Below are 20,000 nucleotides of genomic sequence, written 5' to 3' on the forward strand. Positions count from 1 at the left end.
AAACATAAAATTAATTTCCAGAGAAAAAAAATACAATTTCCCTGAACAAACACCCAAGCATTCAAACTCTGCCGATGAGTGCCTTGATTGCTTGTAGACATTTACAAGTGGTTATGAATAACACGTGTGTATGTTTAGGCTAACAGTACTGTATCTTACAATGACGGCGTAATTAACTTGCGGTTTCTTCGTGTCCTAAATTAGCTATTAAATATACTTTCAGGGTGGCATTATGATAATGGTGGTGGAAAATATGTAATTTCAATAAAAACATCGATAATGCAAGCCGAAATGTCAAAAGGTAGTCAAGCTGGCATTTACACCGCCATGCAGGCTGACTTCAAAGTAAAATCCCACCAAGGCTGGTGGTGTCGATGTATTATTTGGTCAGCTTTACTTTGAAGTTAGCCTTAGCGTAGACGGTGTGTATTCGCGCTAGGGCTGGGAGATATAAACGGTATATTCAATATAAGGTATAAATTTTGCTGAAGGTAGAGATTTTGACTCTACTGTCATGACGTAGGAATTGTCCAGGCTAGCTAAGATTATTGTCCGGCATCAAGATTGCCCTTCATTGTACCTTAAAAAACTAACATTGCATGCATAGGAAGGAGCACAGCAAATGACAAATACTATTTGAGTGCAAAATTACATAAAAAACCCCGAAAATAAAAACGAAAAAAAAAACAAGCAAGCTTCAGCCGAAGTTACTTCACGATTATGTCAAATAATCAGATCGTGATGGAGAAACTCAAATGTACAATACAATACACACCATAACGTAGTTTCATACATATACATAAATTAAATCTTAACAGAAAGAGTATTAGTTTAAGAAACTGCAGAGGACCACCAAAAATTACGTCTCATTAGGCTTCATTGATATGAATAAGATCCACATTCTCCAGATAGTGTATTAATGGATCCCAAATACTTTGAAATAATGACAGTTTCCCTTTTATAATGTAGATTATTTTTTCCATGGGTAAGGTTGTGGACAGTTCCTTAATCCAGTCGATGAACTTTGGCCAAGACCGAAAATAAGAAATGCTTGGCCGAAAAGCAGAAAAATAATTATGCCAATTTTTTTAAATTATCATTGCATTTGGTATAATTAATTCAAATTATAATATTATTATAAAATATTTAGGCCTATTTAGCACGGGCATTTTAACAAAGCACAATATACAGACGCTCCCCACCTTACGAACGAGTTACGTTCCGGACGATCGTTCGTAAGGTAAATTTGTTCGTAAGTTGCTTCAGTGCTATATTTTGTATTATAATTTATGTTTAAAGCCTATATAAGTATATTGAAGGTTTATATAAGTATGTTTAAGGCTTGTACAAGTAACCTGCATTGGTTTGTACTGAAAAAAACATTTAATAAAATGGAGAGAATACGTACAGTACTGTACTGTACTACGTATGTTAGAGAGAGAGAGCGAAATACACACACACAGTATGTACATGTACGTAATAAGATAAATAAAATGAAGTTTAACTTACTTTTGGAAGATGTACTCGATGCTTAAGGAGATGATGGAGGAGGAGGAAGAGGAGGATTTTATATCATGAGAGATTCTTCGTCGTCGCTGGAATCGGCTTCAAAAGTTATTTCCTGCTTCATGGGGACCGGCGTTTCTTCCTCCTCCTCCTCGCCACGTTGCTCAGCCTCCAATGAGCTCTCACAGCGGCAATCGTCGGTATTAGCGGCGGAAAGAAGCACTACGCGCAATACAAAATCTAACTTACAGCATTTCTTTCCGAACATTTTTCGACATACTGTACGCGCAGAAATGTTCGTATGTACCGTTGTTCGTAACTCGAATTGTCGTAAGTAGGGGAGCGTCTGTAAATTGAAATGGCGGGCACGGGTGCGTGCGGTGCGGATGCATTTGTAGGCTATTTGAAGCGGGACACGGTGAGGCGCACTTAAAATTGGCACATTCACCAACGTATAAAAAATAAATTTCTTCGCACTAGCCAATCTGCTTTAGGAACGGACTGCACAAAGTCACAAACTGCGTCCTGTACAGGTCTGTCGCCACCCGGAGATAGGGGTGTTTACTTGTTTAAAATTGTTGATAACAATAGTGTAACATTAGCTAAAGTATTTAGCACGGCCACCAGAATGCAAGTGAAAAAGTGGAAGCGCTCGAGGGGCTCTCATCAAAGAAAAAAGGGAAGGCGCTGGAGGAGAGAGTGGCTCACCTGTAGTGCAGTACTCGGCAGCGCTCTCTTTTTTGACAGTTTACCAAGTGACCCTCTCCTTCTCCGGTGTGCGCAATGAAGCTGCTGGTAGCCCGGTACTCACAAACGCCAGCGAGCAGCGAGGCGGACACTCACCCCGCGTTTGGTCTTTAATTCAAACACGCTTACTTACAGCGGTTTTTTTGGGTTTGTTTGTTTTTTTGTTTGTTTGTTTTTTTGCTTGCGTAACCACAACATCCTCTTTCGGCTTTAATTTTAAAATTTTCGGTGCATCAATAGTTAACATACATTTTAATCTTTTTATTTTGGTGGAAGAAGCATGTCTTTTCAAGTCAAAGTGCTCAAGTCCAAGTGAAGTCACAAGTCATTGTTGTTAAAGTCCAAGTCAAGTTGCAGGTCTTAACATTTTGTCAAGTATAAAGTCGTCAATTCATGACTCCAGACTGACTCGAGTCCAAGTCACATGACTCGATTCCACACCTCTGTAGCACAGTGTCGGGCACTTGATTGCAATGTTCAAACTTTTTTTTTTTTTTCCCTGAGAGGAGTTTTGCCGTAGTGGAAGTTGCTGCGGTAAGTGAAGCGAAGCAAAGTGCCTCTCTCCGGTGTGCACAAATGAAACGCCCTGTGCACTCTCCGGCAGTGAAACACGAGTGAGTAAAGCGAGGAAAAATGCTGCCTTTGCTTTTGGTGTGAATGTAACATTCTAATTAGGTGGCTAATTGTGTCCACTACCGCGTACCGTACCTTTCAAGTTTTCGTTTCCGCCGAGTTTATGCAGTTAGTCAGAATGGGGAGTGTGGACAACTTGTTTCTGTAAAATGGGTAAATGTCAGTTTAACAAGAATTGGTTTGAAAGTACTGAGTTTTCCAATTGGTTGGAAGAGGTAAGCAGGCGAGTTGCTAGTTGCAAAGTATGCTCCAAAAAATTATTACAAGTAATAACACGCAAAAGCCAGAAAGAACCAGCTTGCTATGACTTGGTCTAAAAATTTTCTTATAATAGTCTAAAAAGGGTTTAAAAAAAAAATATTTTGAACTTCTTGTTTTCTGCAAGAACACATATAACAGTTTTGAAGCTGCTGTCGGTACACGTCCATTAATTTTTTTTAATTAATCCATTGTCTTCTCAGACTCAGACGACGGAGTTAGAAAAAGTCTGGAATGGTCATTTGTGCAGCCAGAAAGAGAGAAAACCCCTCCTGAATCCTGTTGTTAGTATGCAAGCAAAAAAAACATTGAGAATTTCTGTAGGTGTGACAAACCTTTGCCAGAGGCTATGTCACTAACCTGACGGGGCGGGGTCAAGTGCACTTCCGTGTCCTCGTGACGTCACCAAGTCATGGATGTTCAATCTGCCTCGATTGAAGCACACATTTTCGATAGAACGCTAAAGCTTGATTTATGCTTGACGCTTCCGTGAGGTCTGCATGGCTCCATGCGGAAACAAAATATTTCAGCAGCTACGCCCTTCCACACGGCATTCACATTGCCCACATTTTCTGCATCTAACACCTACAAATTGCCGTATTATTCACCCCAAACTTTGTCAATAATTTTTTTGAGAAAAACTACTTTCTAAAATTGTTTTCTACTTCTTTTTTGGTGAAGTGTTGTTAATATACCGTAGATGCTCTTCACTGCCTCCTATAATCTGGGAGAATCGACCACAGCGGGGGCAGGCCGCATTGAGTATGAAGGCGGCAAAACATGTGCTTGCAGACTTCCCGCATGTGTCATTTCCGCACAGTGTTTTCACGTGTCAAGCATAATCCAGCCTTTTAGAGGGTTGAGGATGGACTTTTTTCATACCAGGTGGTACCATAGACAGTCTGGGGATGCATATTATTGATGGAAAACCACACTAAATTCCATTTTACATAATGTGGGACCTTTAATAGCTTAACATGAAGCACACTTTTGTTCACAGGAGGAGCTTTCAAACTCTGTTTCCACACTGATTCACACCTTTCATGATATCAATGGACGTAAGTTGAACCTAAACTAGTGTAATTCCAAATACTATAAATAAAAATGAGAAAAGCCAGTGGTGATAGTATGTTGTTTTCCACAGAGCTATTATATCTGGAGAGCTCCCTTAAGACCTTCAAAAGAGAGTGGACTGGTATTGACAGACTGCGAATGGACAAGTTCTTGCAGGTTTGTGTGTGTGTGTGTTTTGCTACATGGGGGGGCCCATATTCTGGGATGTTACAGACTTGTTGGGCCAACAACTTTAGATGTTTTTTGAGGGTTGTTAGATATTATTAACATTTTAATTCTTTATTTCATATATTAACCATGTTGAAATGTTTTATAGATGTGTAAAGTAGGTGAAATAGTGTTGAACCTTAACCTTAACCTAAACCATACACTTTGATTAGTCTAAAATTCCTTCTCAGTGTGCGAAAACACATTCTGTTCGTGAGAACAGAATCTGCCTCGAACACACACCCACACACACACTGACTCTGTTGGCATCATCGCTCACGGCCACTCTAAATCTAGTTCAACTTGTTTGTGAGATATTGTTTTGAGAAAAGTACCCGGAGAGTATATTTTGTCTGGAGATCGGCACAGCTGTAAATCTGTTGTATAACGTGTTTTAAAAGGCGTTTCACTTTCCAAGCTCGATACTATAAGAAGCCATCTTCCGCAAAGGAGGGGGCACAATGGGCACCCTGAAAATTCCACCTCCTACGTGATGTTCAGGGTCGTCCCGATGTCCGGAGATCTCTGTTTTAATAAATCATCTTTGCAATGGTGTTTTTTCTTACAAGAAATCTGTCTTCATATTTTTGGAACACGCAAAAGAGGATAAATATGTGTAACCTCTTCAGGGTCAAGACTTTGTTTTAGAATTTAGGTTTTGTTGTGTTTTTATCTTTGTGATACCGGACTGAGTGATTGGAAGTCGGTTGGGGTTAGCCTAGGATAGCCTAGTGTCATGGCTAACCCGTGTTAGCAACAGAACATGAAACCTCAGACGCATCATAACCAAAATACCTAATACAAGGTAAACCTCCCTTTCATGGCACCACGGCAGTGATAAAGCAGCATTTAAAAAGGAAGCATGTTGTGAATGATGCCTAATAATATTTTTAGCATGGTGTATATAGTCATGTCTGGAAGATAGCATCAGCAGTGACACCACCTGTGTTAGCACCGTGTGTGTAACATGATGTTCTGTTTGGCACGCTAACATATTTATAAGGTTTATGGAGGCTTTAGTCAGCGAACTCGCGTTTATTATTAACCAAAACAGTTTGCCACCGAACGTGTTGACATCGAACGTGCTCTCACAGAGGTCTTTTTTTCTCCTTTGAGTCGCGACCGCGCACAGTGTTGCGTTTATGAACTCGGACATAGCAAGACTAGAAATACTCCAATCCACTTTTTTCATGACAGATTCAATACCGATACCCTGGGTTCAGTATCTGCCGATTCCGATCCATACTAAATTGTCTTTGCTCTATTCCCTCCAATAATATTCAATATATTTCCACAAAAAAAAATAAAAATGCTTTTAGGTGTTCTTTAATGTCTTAGAATTTTTTTTTGAACATTTATTGGAGTATGATTTTTATTCAATATTATCAATACATGTATTGAATGTATATTGAATGAATGTAATCATTACTTAAGTGATAGTACACTTTTATTTTCTTAGATTCAAGCAGTGTTTCATCTGTGCATAAGGCCAAGGCTCGCCTGATTCCAAGCGCTTCTGTTTACAAAATGAGTTTGATGTGGCCAACGCTCCTGCGCCACTTGCTTCTGTCATGTCTGCACGTAAAGAAATATTCATAGGCTACATGCTTTATTGCTCTTCATAGTTTAAGAAAATAGATGATCACCTTATGCCACCTTTATGTACAAAATGCCATTACAACATGCATGCTAAAATCAAACGGTAGCATGTATGCTAAAATACGGTAGCAAGCATTCTACCATGTGTTTTAAAATGACAACTGGAGTAAAACAGTGAGTTCAGTTGTACTTTATAATTCAACTTTTTAACTCACTGTACTCGCTTTATTCGTTGCCGTGCACTTTAACAGGCGTTCACAATCCATTCACATACTGCGGTGTAACTCGTCCGTCCGGCGGGGCCTCGCAGTTTGTTTTGGCAGATCGCTCCAATGCTTCTCGCAATTTGGAATGCAAAGTTTCAATGTCCAGCGGTTGGATCCTCCCGGAAGGATGGCAAACCTGACGTTTTCTTGCTTCCTCACCTTGCGAACCATGGATTCATCGATGTGGAATTATCTCGCAGCTGCTCTCGTCCCATGTTACAAGCGTAACTGCAGTTTAAATTGTGCCTTGTAAGCATGTCGCTGCACATCAGGTCGCCAAATGGTTGGGGTCCAAATGGGGTAAACAAAATGAACTACAGGAGACAGGAGGTCACACTGCAGTGTGGCGTTTCATTTTATCTCTTTTTATTCACTTTCTCGCTCCATCTCCACATTCAAATACATACAGCCACAACTCTCTTCTACCTTCGCCGCCGCTACCCTCCCATCCCCCCGCAGTCCCAACACAAGCCAGCAGCCAACCGGGAACGAGCGTGAAACAGCCCACCAATCAGAAACGTGCAGTGGAGCAGCAATATTTGCCCTGAAAATGGGTGGGAGGAAAACGTGTCCGGAACTCGGTGCACACATAAGATAAATTTAAGTGCGCTTTTTAGTTTTTTCTTGAAAACTTCTTGGGCGGTGGCCAGTTTACTTGGGCGCTCCGTCCAAATACTAACATGGTGTGGGAATGGCTGGCACTATAATCTTAATTGTCTTCATTATTAATGTGTACATATTTTTAAATAATTCAAAATGTAAACTGATGATGATTTTAAAAAGAGCAGCCGCTTGTTCGTGCACTATGCTGCTGTTTACATATCGTCGCTGTCCTGTGGAAAAACGCATCCATTTTGACATTTTCAGATGAAACTGAATGCAGACATCCAAAAACGTAAAATAAAAGACATAAAATTTTTCACAGGACAGCAATGATATGTTCCTTACTGGTGGTGATTAGTCGACCGGCAAAATAATCATTTGTGGCAGCCCTAGTTGGGGTTAGGGTAAGGTTGTCGTTAAGAAATCATTTGTGAGTATTGCGAATTGCCTAGTACCTTGCGATTCGATCTGTATCACGATTCATAGGTCACAATTCGATTCCATACAGATTAATCCCGATAAGAATCTATAAGTCAATTATTGTGATTTTTTCTCTTTTTTTTTTTTTTAAACATAAATTCAGAAAATACTAATAAGTAAACATGTACATGTACACTGTAAGATTTGTATGAAAATGTACTTCAGGCTTATAACAGTGAGACACTGTATTTAACAAACAGGTTGCAATCTGTTTCATGTTTGAACAGCATTGAAATCAAATTTTAAGGCTTAATGTTCCATTAATATAACATTCTTACATGCTTAAAGTTTGAACCCTAATTAAGACATTTTGTTGAATATTTCCATCAAAAAGTGATCTTTAAAAATCGATTTAGCTGCATATTGAATCAATACGAGAATTGTGCACTGTAATATCGCAATATATTGCCCAATCGATTTTTTAAACACCCCTATTTGTGAGGGTTGGGGTTAGGGTCAGGGGCTAGGAAATGCATCATGTCAATCAGAGATGGCCCCACAAAGATAGTACTGCAAACGTTTGTGTGCGCGCGCCTGCGTGCTTGCTTGCATATACATCTTTATATACAGTGTTGTTTCTCCCAAATCTGTTTGTACGTTTCAGCTTAATGGAGCCTCAGCCTTCACAACAATTGTACGTTGAGGTACATTGTCCTTAACTCATTAAGGCTGGGAGCGCGCAAACGCGATTATACCGATAAAGCCGAGAGCGTTCCAGCGCTCTTATTCGTTTAAAGCCAGGAGAGCTGATAAATCATTTTGTTTTGTTTTGACCAATTATTGGTCTCTTTGTTGTTCAATTTAATAACCTTCACATGCCACACCGCAAGGGGGCAGTGCTACTTATTTTATGCCAAGTGGGCTCTGGAGTGAGAGCGGTTGTTAGACTGTTGGTGTAACGGTTGTGGGAGCAAAGTGGAGTGAAATAAAGTTGTCTGAACTTGAAACAAAAGTGGAGTTCTTATTCCATTTAACATCTTAGCCAATGAAATGCATCAGAATATACACAAAAGGGCCATGTTGCATATCCTGGAATTTTATTCTATATACCGTATCATCCCTGTCCCCCCTCCCCAACCTCCCATGGCCCTCCTTTTCTTATTACAGCTGGTCCGCTTCATGTTCAAACAAACCTTTGAAATGCTGAAGAGAAAAAACTGGGACAGCAGGTAACCTCTAAAAATTGTCTTTGACAAAATTTGTAGTGTGTCATAACTTGGGCTAAGTCATATATATTATGCTCTTGTTTTTTCAGTGTGGTTGCAAGATTTCTGGAACTGTTTGCTACAGAGCTTCTAAACAATGGCAATGATGCCCCTGCTGGTCTGCAGCTCCATATCTTGGACCTCTACTTGACTGAACTAGCAGCTGTGGGTTCATCAGAGGTAAAGTTATGATCAAGAACAGTCATCTGCAATATGGAGCGGAGACATAGATTTGTTGGCCTAACTTATTTTATTGATCCTGTTGAAGGGTTTCAATGAAGGCATTTCACTGAACCCTAAAAATCACAGATTGGGAAGTAGATAAATTCTTTCTTGAACGCCAATCCACTGTTAATGCCAATATTATAGTAATATTAGAGAGCTTTTATTTGAGTGACCCATCAGTTATAGAAGACTCTGAAACAAATTTAGAGGAAATATTCATAAACCTTAAAAATATAGTAAATTGTGATGGTCCTTATCACATTTTTCCATACAGCTCACCGCTGACCAGAACCTGAGATTCATAGAGCCATTCTGCAAAACAGCAGCCAAAACCAAAGAGTAAGTCCAGCACTCACTTCCTTTGCGTGATATACTGTGTCAAGATGTATCATACTATAATACATTTTAGTACGAAAACTCCTCAACACAATTTTAATGATTGTTGCTGACTTTTTAAAATAAAATCTGCTGTACTTTTTAGCACTTTAATTTTTTTTCAAATTAATCAAAACCTTGGTTCACATATGACCCTGTTCACAAACAAATACATTTTCAAACAAATTGACAACAATTTGGTTTAAGGGTGTATTCAGACCAGAAAGTCCTTAAGTCCGCTTGTTTGGTCCGGACCAAAAGTGGACTTGATTTGTTTCCGTTGCAGTTCATATTCACACTGCTTTTTGCAAGTGGACTATATTATGTAATAACGTCGACCCGCGTGACGATCTGTGCTCCCATTGGACAAAAATGATGAGGGCATGAAGCATAACCAAACCCGGAAATAGAGGAAAACATGAAATTCTACGTGCTGCATTGCTGCTCTGCATATTTGTGACATTATTAGATGCAAGATATTTGGGAGCGTCAAGAGTAGCTCATTTATCGGCGGTTTTGCGGGTGCTGTTTCTAATTTTGGAACGCATTGTCGATTGCATGCAGTAACCGGATGAGCAGTTGCACTCCGCGTGCCTCGCCTCCACCACAACATGCTGACAGCAGCGTGGCTGAACAGAACGGATGATTATGAATGAATTTAGCACAATATTCACTACCGGGCAATGTTTCCCCACTGCTTGGGTACAGTGACGCCCAAAAGGGCACATACGTCCTGCAGTTGGAGCGGATTAGCCGTGGTTTGTATTCAGACTGCGAAGCGAACCACACCAAGCGTGCTTGGAAGCGGACCGAGACTACCTCAGGATTAGTTTGTGTGTATTCAGACCTGCACAAAAGGTCCGGATCAGTATGAGAAATGAACTCTGGTCCGTTTAAAGCGGACCAAACAGTGCAGGCCTGAATACACCCTTAAAACTATGCTCAGTTGTGCTTTCTCTTATACAGCGTAACAATAGTTTGCTTTGTGCATCATGTGTTTCACATCTACTTATCTTTTAGTTTTTTTTTAAACAAAATTAGTCCTTAGTCTGACTCCCAAGTGGAAAAGTACAAGTGGTACAAAAACAATAATGTTCAACTGTTCAGCTTGTAAGACAAACTTTATAAATGCTTTCTTACCAATGAAATCTGCATGTAGCGCTTCTTGCAGACACAACACACACTGGCATTTTTGCCGTAGAGATGGTAAATAACATGAAAACAATATTTTCAAGTTAGGTAGGCTTAGTGAGTGGTAACCTAAAATGGCCGCCGGTGGCTTCACTTCTCGTGGCTCACCGTAGTCCAAGGAACGCTAGCGTGAATGTTGAGCCACACGGAAAATTAGAAGGAACATTGCTGCTGACTACTTTACTATTTTAAAGGCAAAACATTTTATACGTCCAGTTAAGCCAACTTCAGCCATGGATACTGTTTGTGCAGCTGCATCTAAATTTTGTCATGACCTAAAGCCTCCTGCTTGCTTGTAATATTAGACATCTACTGATTATTATTCTCTTCACATGACTGTCTGCTCAGTCTGACACTTTTCCGAGCCATCTGCAACAGCATCTTCGGTACGATTATTGACCAGGCTCCCTATGCCATTGAAGATCTGATGAAGGAGCTGAAAGAAGCAGAGTCATGTGACTCAGGCCAGTCCTCTGAAGAGGATGAGGAGAACCTAGTTAAGCAGATGAATGGTACTACATTTTCACAGGAAATATGACACACATACAGTAGGGGAAAGTGGGGTAATTTTTGCCAAGGGGCAAGTAGTTCCACCTGTGTTATTTAGAAAATCATAGAAGTTGGTCTTGTGACTATAATATATATAATTTTTTTTAATGGTGGGTTTGTGTTAATTTGTGCCTAAGGACCTGGGTTAAATTGTGCCGCCCCTAAATTAGGATTATTTATTCTATATTACTTTATTGTATTTTATTGTTGTTGTAAACTGTGAGCTTCTTACATTTGATCACTAAAGATATGTGCCGTTCTTAATTTTTGACCAAAATTAATCCTGTCACCAGATACAAAAGGAAGACAGGGTTTCAAATCCTCTTGATGAGTTGGAAAGAGCAGTGAAAGAGGGGAAGGCCATACATCAGGTTGGAAAGGAGATATAAATCTGCAGGATTGCAATAAAAAAAATATAGGGATAAGAAAAAAAAAGGCTAAGGCTTACCCTCCCGAGCACTCAACAAGTGACAAATCTGGTTGTTTTGCTCACTTGGGTTATGTGTCTTCAGAAGTTATTTTTCCCTGCCAAAATCTACAGAAAGAAAGAACAGAATTGTAAAAACAAGAATTGTGACTGACACACCTGAGAAGATTGAATTCGAGAAGGCTCACAAAGAAAGAGAAGATAAAAAAGGCTGAATAGGAAAAACAAAGGAATAAAAGAAAAGGCTTCTGAAACCTGCAAGTCAAAGTTTTGTATTGAATTTGTCTTCCTTTTATATATAGCATTGTTGTTTGAGATTATAATAATATTTTTTTACTTCAGTTATCAATGGGACAATTTACCCCACTGAATTCTGACCAATGGTACAGCCGATCCCACACTGGGTTGTACCACAAAACCACTTTTTTCCTTTTTTTCTTTCTAAAGCTATATTTCTCAAACAGTTTTTTAAAGATCCAAAGTGATTGCTCCCAGGGATGCACAACATCCTAAACTATATGAACATATTTTAGTTGGTGACATTCTTTTAATCCCCTTGCGTAAAAGACACTTTAAGTAAAAATTGGCACTCCTTACCCCGCTCTCCCCTACTTAGAATTAATGAGTATACCTTGACAGATTTATTTATTTATTTATTTATAACAAAGCTTTGAGTATCCTTTCAGCATCAGTATTTTCTATTGCACACTACAACATCCAACAACAATAAGTGTGAGGCTTTGATTGTAAATAAGTTATTTGGGGGTTTCATTGGACACAAAAAAATGCTCAAGTCATAAAAATGATTACAAGTACACAAGTCTAACACAATTACATATTATAAATAATTAATAATATAACATTTGAAAGAATTTGAGAATTTGATTTAAACCATTAATTTTCCCACTTATTTATTTAGAGCTCATTTGTTTAATGTCTGTGATGTTTGCTTTTTTATTAAATTTTTTATTTTTTAAATCAGGAAGTAATCTGCCGGTTACTTTTCCAGGTAATAAATCATACTTGGAACAAGATGATCATAAACTTCAATCTGGAGACACAGAGTTGTCATTTGATGATGCTGATACAGAACCGGTTCTACAGGTTGGTTTTGTATTTTTATCCTAAATGCATGTTGTTTTTGTTTTTCATATTTTAAATAATTAATACATCTTTCGCAATACTTACTTTTTCCATTGGAAAATGACTATGTTCTACACCAGTGGTGTCCAAACTCGGTCCTCGGGGGCCGGTAGTCCCGCAGGTTTTGGAGGTTTCCCTGCTCCAACACACCTGTTTCAATCAACAGGATTGTTATCAGGCTTAGTAGAGCTTGCTGATGAGCTTCAGCTGTGTTGGAGGAGAGAAATATCCAAAACCTGCGGGACTACCGGCCCCCGAGGACCGAGTTTGGACACCACTGTTCTACACTGTACACCTTTTATCAGAACGCTTTTGAATACCACATTGTTTTGCCCCTTCCAATGAAACATTTATTTTAGTTTGACTATACAGGTCTTGCTGAGAAGCTTTTAGAGATGTCAAGTCGAAGTAGCACACCCAGCCAGAATAGACAGAGACTCTACAAAATCATCAAAGTGTAAGTATTGTTTTGGTGTAGTGCAAGTATTGTCAGACATTTTCAAAGTATCATACCTAGAGGTGTCGGTTGATCTTTTTTTTTGCTACAATTCTTTTTTTTATTGAACATTTTCATGGTTCATATTTACGGTAAATCAGTTTACATTCAGTCGTGATCATCCATATCTGTACACATTTGAGTCCACACTTCTGAATATTAAACAATGAATGTTTTATCTTTCTACCATTTAAAACATTATATCTCTTTATAATAATTCAAAACTCTCTAAAACATAAACACTGGGGCGCACCTTTACATTGAAAACAAATAAATCAATACATAAAATAATGCATCAAAAGGGAAACAAAAATATGATGAATACACGAGCGAGTCACTCTCCACATTAAACAAAAGACACTTCTGGTCCATTTTCCCCATTTTTTTCCCCCTAAAACACAGGTTGTAAAGTAATACAGTAAAGTAATAAAGTTGTAAAGTAATTCTCTCCGTTTTGTATATTTCGTAAACAATGTCAATCCATTCCTCTATTGTAGGTATTTTCTATCCTTAACCATCTTCTTGTAATGGCCTTCCTACAGGCAGCACTGATAATCTGAAATAAGTAAAATCTAAAGAAAAGTTCCCTGGTGGCAAAGCCCCTAAATACAGAGAAAAAAAGTTAAATGGAAACTTTATGTTGAATACTTGTAGAAAAACCCAGTAGGTCTCCTGCCAAAAAGGTCCAAAATATGTGAAAATGGTTTGCTTCATTTACCTCCGTGCAACCGCACTCTCTCAAACATGCAGATGTATTAGTAAAGTGTCTTTTTTGAGCTGGTGTAATAAACAATCTAATAAGACTCTTCCAGTAGAATTCTCTCCATAGGGCATAATTTGAAGTTTTCCATTGTAACACACATGACTGTTGCCAGTCATCAACATTTAAGACCATATTAGCTTATTTCTCCCAATTCAATTTTGCATGGAGTGAAACTCCCCTTGCCTATTGCCCTTATAGTCCCTTATAGAGTTTTGAGACTGATTTTTGTATAGGGCCTGAAGCATAGGCGTCGACAAAGACTTTCAACAAAATATTATTCCATTGCTCTTGTGTGGTCTTCCTCTTGAATTGCTCGATGCAATGTCTGGTCTGCAAGAATCTATAAAAGTCCTCCTTCTCCAGTCCAAATTGGTACCCTCAAAGACTGAAAAGAGTTCACGTCACCGTTTCTGAGGAATTTACAATATGCTATCAACCTCCCTCAATGTCTTTCCATCTGGCTCTATATCCAAGGTTACACCAGCATATTAATGGTCTCAGTTGTGCTGCAATATAATAATCCTTTAAACATGGGAGTGCGACCCCGCCCCGATCCTTTGCTAATTGCAAATTCTGAAATTTAATTCTTGGTCTACGCCCCTCCCAAATATATCTCGATATGATCTTATCCAATTCTTGGAATTGTTGATCGGATATTTGAGTAGGAAGGCACTGAAAAAGATATAACAGCCTAGGCAAACTACACATCTTAACCGATTCAATCTGTAACCCAAAATTAAGAAATGGCGCAGACTCCCATCTCCTTATATCATCTATAATTCTGTTATTCAGTGGGACATAATTGAGTGAGAATAATTTAATTAAAACTCCATAGATATGTTTACTCCCAGAGAGCTCACGGGATCAGCCTCCCATTTAAGTTTGTACCGCTTTCTAACCTTTCCTAAAGGACTATGCTTAAAAGTTTGAATTTGTGTTTTCGAAACATTTAATTTATACCCTGAAAAAGAGCCATTTTGTTCCAAGGTAGAAAATAACTGTTCCAAAGATCGTTCTGGGCTGGACAACTGTAGCAATATATCATCCAAAAGAAATCTTTTGTTCCACTCCCTTCAAATTTATTCATTTAATTTATTCTGAATAATCCACTGCCTAAGGGATTTAATAAAGATTACAAATAAGAGGGGACTAATTGGATATCACTACCTCGTTCCGCGTTCCAATAAGAACGTTCCTGAAATCCCCCTCATTAGGGGCTTTTCCACCGCTGAAACTTTTGGAGAACTTTTCAATTTACCTTGGTAAAATTCAGTTTGCGCGTTTTTCCACCACCAACAATTTCCGGGGTAATTAAATTCCCCAGGGGGCATCCGAGTACTATCTCAGCAGCAGGGTCTTGCTGAGCCAGGAACTTTGAGGGGGCGGGCTGCACTTATGGAGAACCAAAACTGCCTAAATTGAAAATAAATGACTAAATAAAGAAATAAATGACTGAAAGTGAAAATAAAAACGGATATAAAAAATATAATTAAAAAATAAAATAAATATAAATGAAATAAAAATAACAAAAGAATACATATGCATAAATAAATAAAAGTACAAATAAAAAAAACAAGATTCAAAAAATAAAAAATATAAAAATAGTCAAAATAAATACAAAAACAAATATATAAATAGAATTAAATATCAATCAATAAATAAAAACGCTCTGCTCTCACATTTATTTGTTTCATGCTGCAGACGCTCTGCCAGGACGAAATGTTATTCAAATGAGGGGGCGGTCTTAAGCATGTCTTGGGTTGGAGTGACATTGAAAACTACCTTTCATTAGTCTAGTGAGCGGCTCGGTTAATAAGGAAGTCTCGCTGACTTACATGGAGAGCTCTAGCAATGGACGACTACCATTCAAGACACACTTAAGACTGCCCCCTCATTTGAATAAAATTTTCTAATTATATTTTTTATATCCGTTTTTATTTTCACTTTGTCATTTGTTTATTTATTTAGTCATTTATTTTGAATTTTGGCAGTTTTGATCCTCCATATGCACTGACCAAGGCTGATTGGATCGTCAAATTTGGGGTGGTGGTGTTTTTACATCAGCTGGGCTCATCAAACTCATATGTGTTATTAAACTCATTTGAATTAATTACCGAGAACTCTTAAGACGCTGTGGAAACACAAATTCTAAATGACCTGTGTAACTTTTACAACCAAGAACTCCTGTTACCCAGAACTCAAAGAGCCTGTGCTTGTTGGTGAAAAAGCAGCTAAAAATCTTAATTCTTGCCCTCGAGCTGTTATACAGGGCTTGTCTAGTCTTAAACAATTTATGAAAAACATGCTCAAATATCGCAAAAAGATTGTTACGCTCTCTGTGGTTTTTGAGACGTGTCGAAATAGAAGTATTCTGCACAAGTGTAATGAAAAACACCTTTTGCGCATTCCCTGTAGTTATGTGAACCCCCGCCCGGTCACAAAGGAAGTAGGAAGTACGTGGCCACTCACTTTCTTGTTGGAGCTGCCTCCTTAGGAGATATTAAGTCTTTTTAAGCACAAAGCGATTTAACTATGTCGCCAATGCCGCCATTCAATGCACGTTGCATATCGTTGCGTGAGAAATGGCCGGTGTTCCTCCGGTGCACTTCGTCGTTGAAATCCATCCATCTGTCCGGACCATAACACGAGTTATAAGCGCACACACACCAACACCAAATGCCGGTACCTGCCCGATGAGGAGAGAAAGAGATGTTTTTAAAATAATCTTAACAACTCCGGGCGTCCGTCTTCCGTAAACATCAATGGCACCTCCTACAGAATTGCGAGACATTACGAGAATTGCGCCTCAGAAGCAAAACGCTCTTCAATGGAAACGCAGACAAGTTGAAATTGTACTTTATCCAAATAGTGCAATATCGCTTTTATTTTTGTGAAAAAATGATGGAAATGCAACGTATGTCTCCATCTCTTTCTCTAACTCTCTTTCTCCCTCTGCCTCTACTTGTAAATGTGTTGAATTATTTTCAGGTTTGTGACGATACGACTTGAAAAAAGGACCATATTTCTTATTAACTCTTTCACTGCCAGACGTTTTCAGAAACGGGTTGTCGCCAGTGCCAGCCGATTTAAGCATTTTGACTTATCTTTCAAGGTCCACAGAAAATGTTGTTTGGACTATGGAAACACACATACTACCAAATGAAAGATTGGACTCTCACTCTAGTGAATTGTACACTTCTTTTTGTCCACGAATGATGCCACAAACACCTAAATAGTGCTTTACTTCTGTAAAACGCTTTCACCAACAATGAAAAAGTGTTTTTAGTTTGCAAAATACGTTTATTTCCATTCAACAGTGTAACAATTTGACAAAACAATTTCGCAAACTATTTACAAATGTGTGCAACTGTGGTACTACTTACAATTATCTGGATGTTTCAAATACAGTTTTTCTTTTTATAACGCTCTCCTACGTGCAAGGAGATGGACCTCGCACAACAGATTAGTTTCACTTTGGCTTTGTCCGTTTCGCGTGCAGACGTTACACTTTCTTGACGGCCTTTTTTTCCGGGGAATAAATAGCAAGTAGCAGACTGTACACACTCCTCCGATGAATATGTATTGGACTCAGGGCACTCTTCGTCGTCCGATTGAACGTCCGCCTGAGCGTTGTGCTCCGTGTTTTCCGGTGTCAGCATCGCTCGCCCGTGAACCTTTATAACGTCGTCATAGCCGCCACGTCAGCGCTTCCAACTTCGGCGTCAACCTCGGAGTCACCATCATCATCATCGTTGATGATCATCGTCGTCATCAATTTGCTCTTTATCGTTGGTCGATGTCTTTGAAAAAAACGGCTCGACCGTGAGCTGCTTGCAAGCGGCCGCCATTATGGCTTCTTCAGCCAATGTCCCCTCAACACTCTAGCCCCGCCTCATGTCTTCTACTGACGCCCACCCAATCTTGTCAAAAGAGAGTCATCGCTGCCCTCTAGGGGCCAAAAATAGTCATTAGGCACAACAGACTTGCTGGAAACTTTCACCACAGATGCGGAAGGGTTCCCTCTACCAGTTTCAAAAAAAAAATAAAAAAATTAATTGGATGACGTCTTTTAACGTCATTGGCGGCCCTCCGTAGGTTTTTACTTGACGTCTTTTAACGTCAGTGGCAGTGAAAGAGTTAAAGGGGGTACCTGGAAAATTGTAAGGCTCCCTCAATTTCCCATGTTAAGAGCTCGGCTGGCTCCTTAGCCTGGCTGGCTAAATCTTAGGCCTAGTGTATTTTTATGACTTTGGTGATGGCTCTGCCTCGTTTGAAACAGTGCGCGCAACGGAGTTGCTCTGTGATCTGTTTTTTCAGGTGTTTCCGGCGCACTGCACTGATATGGCGCACTGCACTGATATAGCGCCTCCATAGTGGCGCAACACTGCAACTGCAGTAAAAATAAGTTGCTGCCGAGCTCTATCAACTCAGCTGGAGCTCTGTGTTGAGCAATATCAGTCGCTTTGGCTTGGGGTGGCGTAAAAATTAGCTGTAGTGGCCACCTCCAAAATTTGTACGCAGGAAAAACCATGGTTAATTTCACCTTCATTTGGCAATTAGCGTGGATCTTAAACATAAGTGGCTAAAACATGCCTAATTAAAACTTAACTGCACTAATAAACTATCAGAGGGTGCCGCAAAGTTCTGCTTTTAATATCGTTATGACATTGATGATATTGTGATCGTTTTCATATCGCAATATCACGGTATTTTAATCGTGACATCCCTATTTAGCATTATCAATACCCAAGAAGTAGCTCTCGATTTCACAAAGTTTGGTGACGGCTGCCCTGAGATATACTGTAGGCAGAACAATACATGTACAATTTCAATGGATAAGAGAGTTGTTAAGATGGTTTTAAAAGACGGGGTTTCTGTCAAGAGAATGTCATTTATGCCACTTGAATTATTAGTCCTACTTTATTTCAACGCTCTTTCTTTCTTTCTCTCTTAAATTGCAGGTTGCAGGATCTCAGTGAAGGTATTGCTTTTTTAAATAGTTTGAATACACAAAATTTCTCTCTTTTTCCCTTGTATTAAGTGTCTTTCTCTGCATTTTGTTTCTGTTAGGCCTATTTCCTCAAGATGGCTATCCAGAGGAAGTCTCTACAGATGAGGATGATGAAATGTTTTGCAGCAGAAAGAGGATGAAGCGTGGAAGAAGTACAATGGAAACAGTCAAGAATCGTAAAGTACCTCTTTATCACTACAAAGCATGGATCTATTAAATATGTCCAGAAAAGGGAGCAGGGTTTTTACTGCGTTCAAAATTAGAGCCAGAGCGATTCATATTGCTCAACTAGAGTAAACAACTATCCTGTGTAGCGCATGCACGCACATGATTTGAAGCTCAATTCATGCGTCCCGAAAATTGGAGCAGTGTCCCACAAAATCAATGCTTAGTCCAATTAAGAAAAATTAAAAAGATTAAAGAGAGTATGTGCGATTACTATTGGCTGTAACCACATCAACAACATGGACTATCATATGCCAGTCTCTGTGCGTAGCTCACAAACGTCCTCTGTTGCCTTCACAGCCACACAAAAACCACAAAACCCCTGAACCACCATGGTTGCCTTTTTTTGTTGTTGAGCCCATTTTACTCAATTGCTGCAAAAAAATATATAGCTCAAGGACACACAGTTGAATTATTTTGTTGTAACACTGAAAGCGTCTTGACCACTCATAAAATTTGTTGTTTTTTTAGCTGATCAGACAGGCAGACAAAACAAGTTTTACTTCTTTCTGTCCCCATTTCATTTCTTTTGCTTTACTTTGAATTTGAATATTGCTTTCTTTTAAAAATGAATGAAATACGTAGATTGATTGATTGATTACGCTGTTTCTTTTTCAGTGAAGAAAAATGATAAACTCAAGCAAGATGATGACTCTGGCAAAAAAGATGTGAAGCCAGCTGACCTGATTGACAAAGATACCGCAAAGCCAAGGTGGAAAAAGAAGAAGCCATGTCGTGATGGATGTTTAAGTGATGATTTGAATGCCACAGTGTCTGTTGTGGAGGACATTGAGGTTACAAATCAAAGCAAAATTCTGCTGAATGAGACTGAAGTTAAGGAAACAAAAAAGTCATCTTTTTCTCCCTCAGATAAACACAGCAAACTTAATTCTCGCATAACCAACAACAATAAATCAAAAAAGGAAAATAAGAGGCTAACAACAGAGGTTAAGGAACTGTTGGGGAATAATGAGACTTGTACCACACAGGAAGTTGACGCAACTGCAGTGATAGCAG

The 20,000-nt window shown here is 39.0% G+C and overlaps 1 protein-coding gene across 4 annotated transcripts in view; it reads left to right on the top strand.

Moving 5' to 3' along the window:
• Window positions 1–20,000, top strand: part of rrp1 (ribosomal RNA processing 1) — a 56,079-nt gene that overhangs the window by 9,689 nt on the left and 26,390 nt on the right. For all 4 annotated transcript variants that reach the window (XM_077579906.1, XM_077579904.1, XM_077579905.1 and 1 more), the window contains exons 3-13: window positions 4,145–4,202; window positions 4,289–4,374; window positions 8,481–8,542; window positions 8,629–8,758; window positions 9,078–9,142; window positions 10,718–10,881; window positions 12,355–12,449; window positions 12,848–12,945; window positions 18,709–18,728; window positions 18,818–18,934; window positions 19,602–20,000. The exon at window positions 19,602–20,000 is cut by the window's right edge and continues 398 nt beyond it. In XM_077579906.1, the coding sequence (XP_077436032.1) occupies window positions 4,145–4,202; window positions 4,289–4,374; window positions 8,481–8,542; window positions 8,629–8,758; window positions 9,078–9,142; window positions 10,718–10,881; window positions 12,355–12,449; window positions 12,848–12,945; window positions 18,709–18,728; window positions 18,818–18,934; window positions 19,602–20,000 (1,294 nt within the window). The remainder of the gene's footprint in view (window positions 1–4,144; window positions 4,203–4,288; window positions 4,375–8,480; window positions 8,543–8,628; window positions 8,759–9,077; window positions 9,143–10,717; window positions 10,882–12,354; window positions 12,450–12,847; window positions 12,946–18,708; window positions 18,729–18,817; window positions 18,935–19,601) is intronic.

Source organism: Vanacampus margaritifer, chromosome 11, assembly GCF_051991255.1.
Source record: "Vanacampus margaritifer isolate UIUO_Vmar chromosome 11, RoL_Vmar_1.0, whole genome shotgun sequence".
NCBI classification, from domain to species: Eukaryota; Metazoa; Chordata; class Actinopteri; order Syngnathiformes; family Syngnathidae; genus Vanacampus; species Vanacampus margaritifer.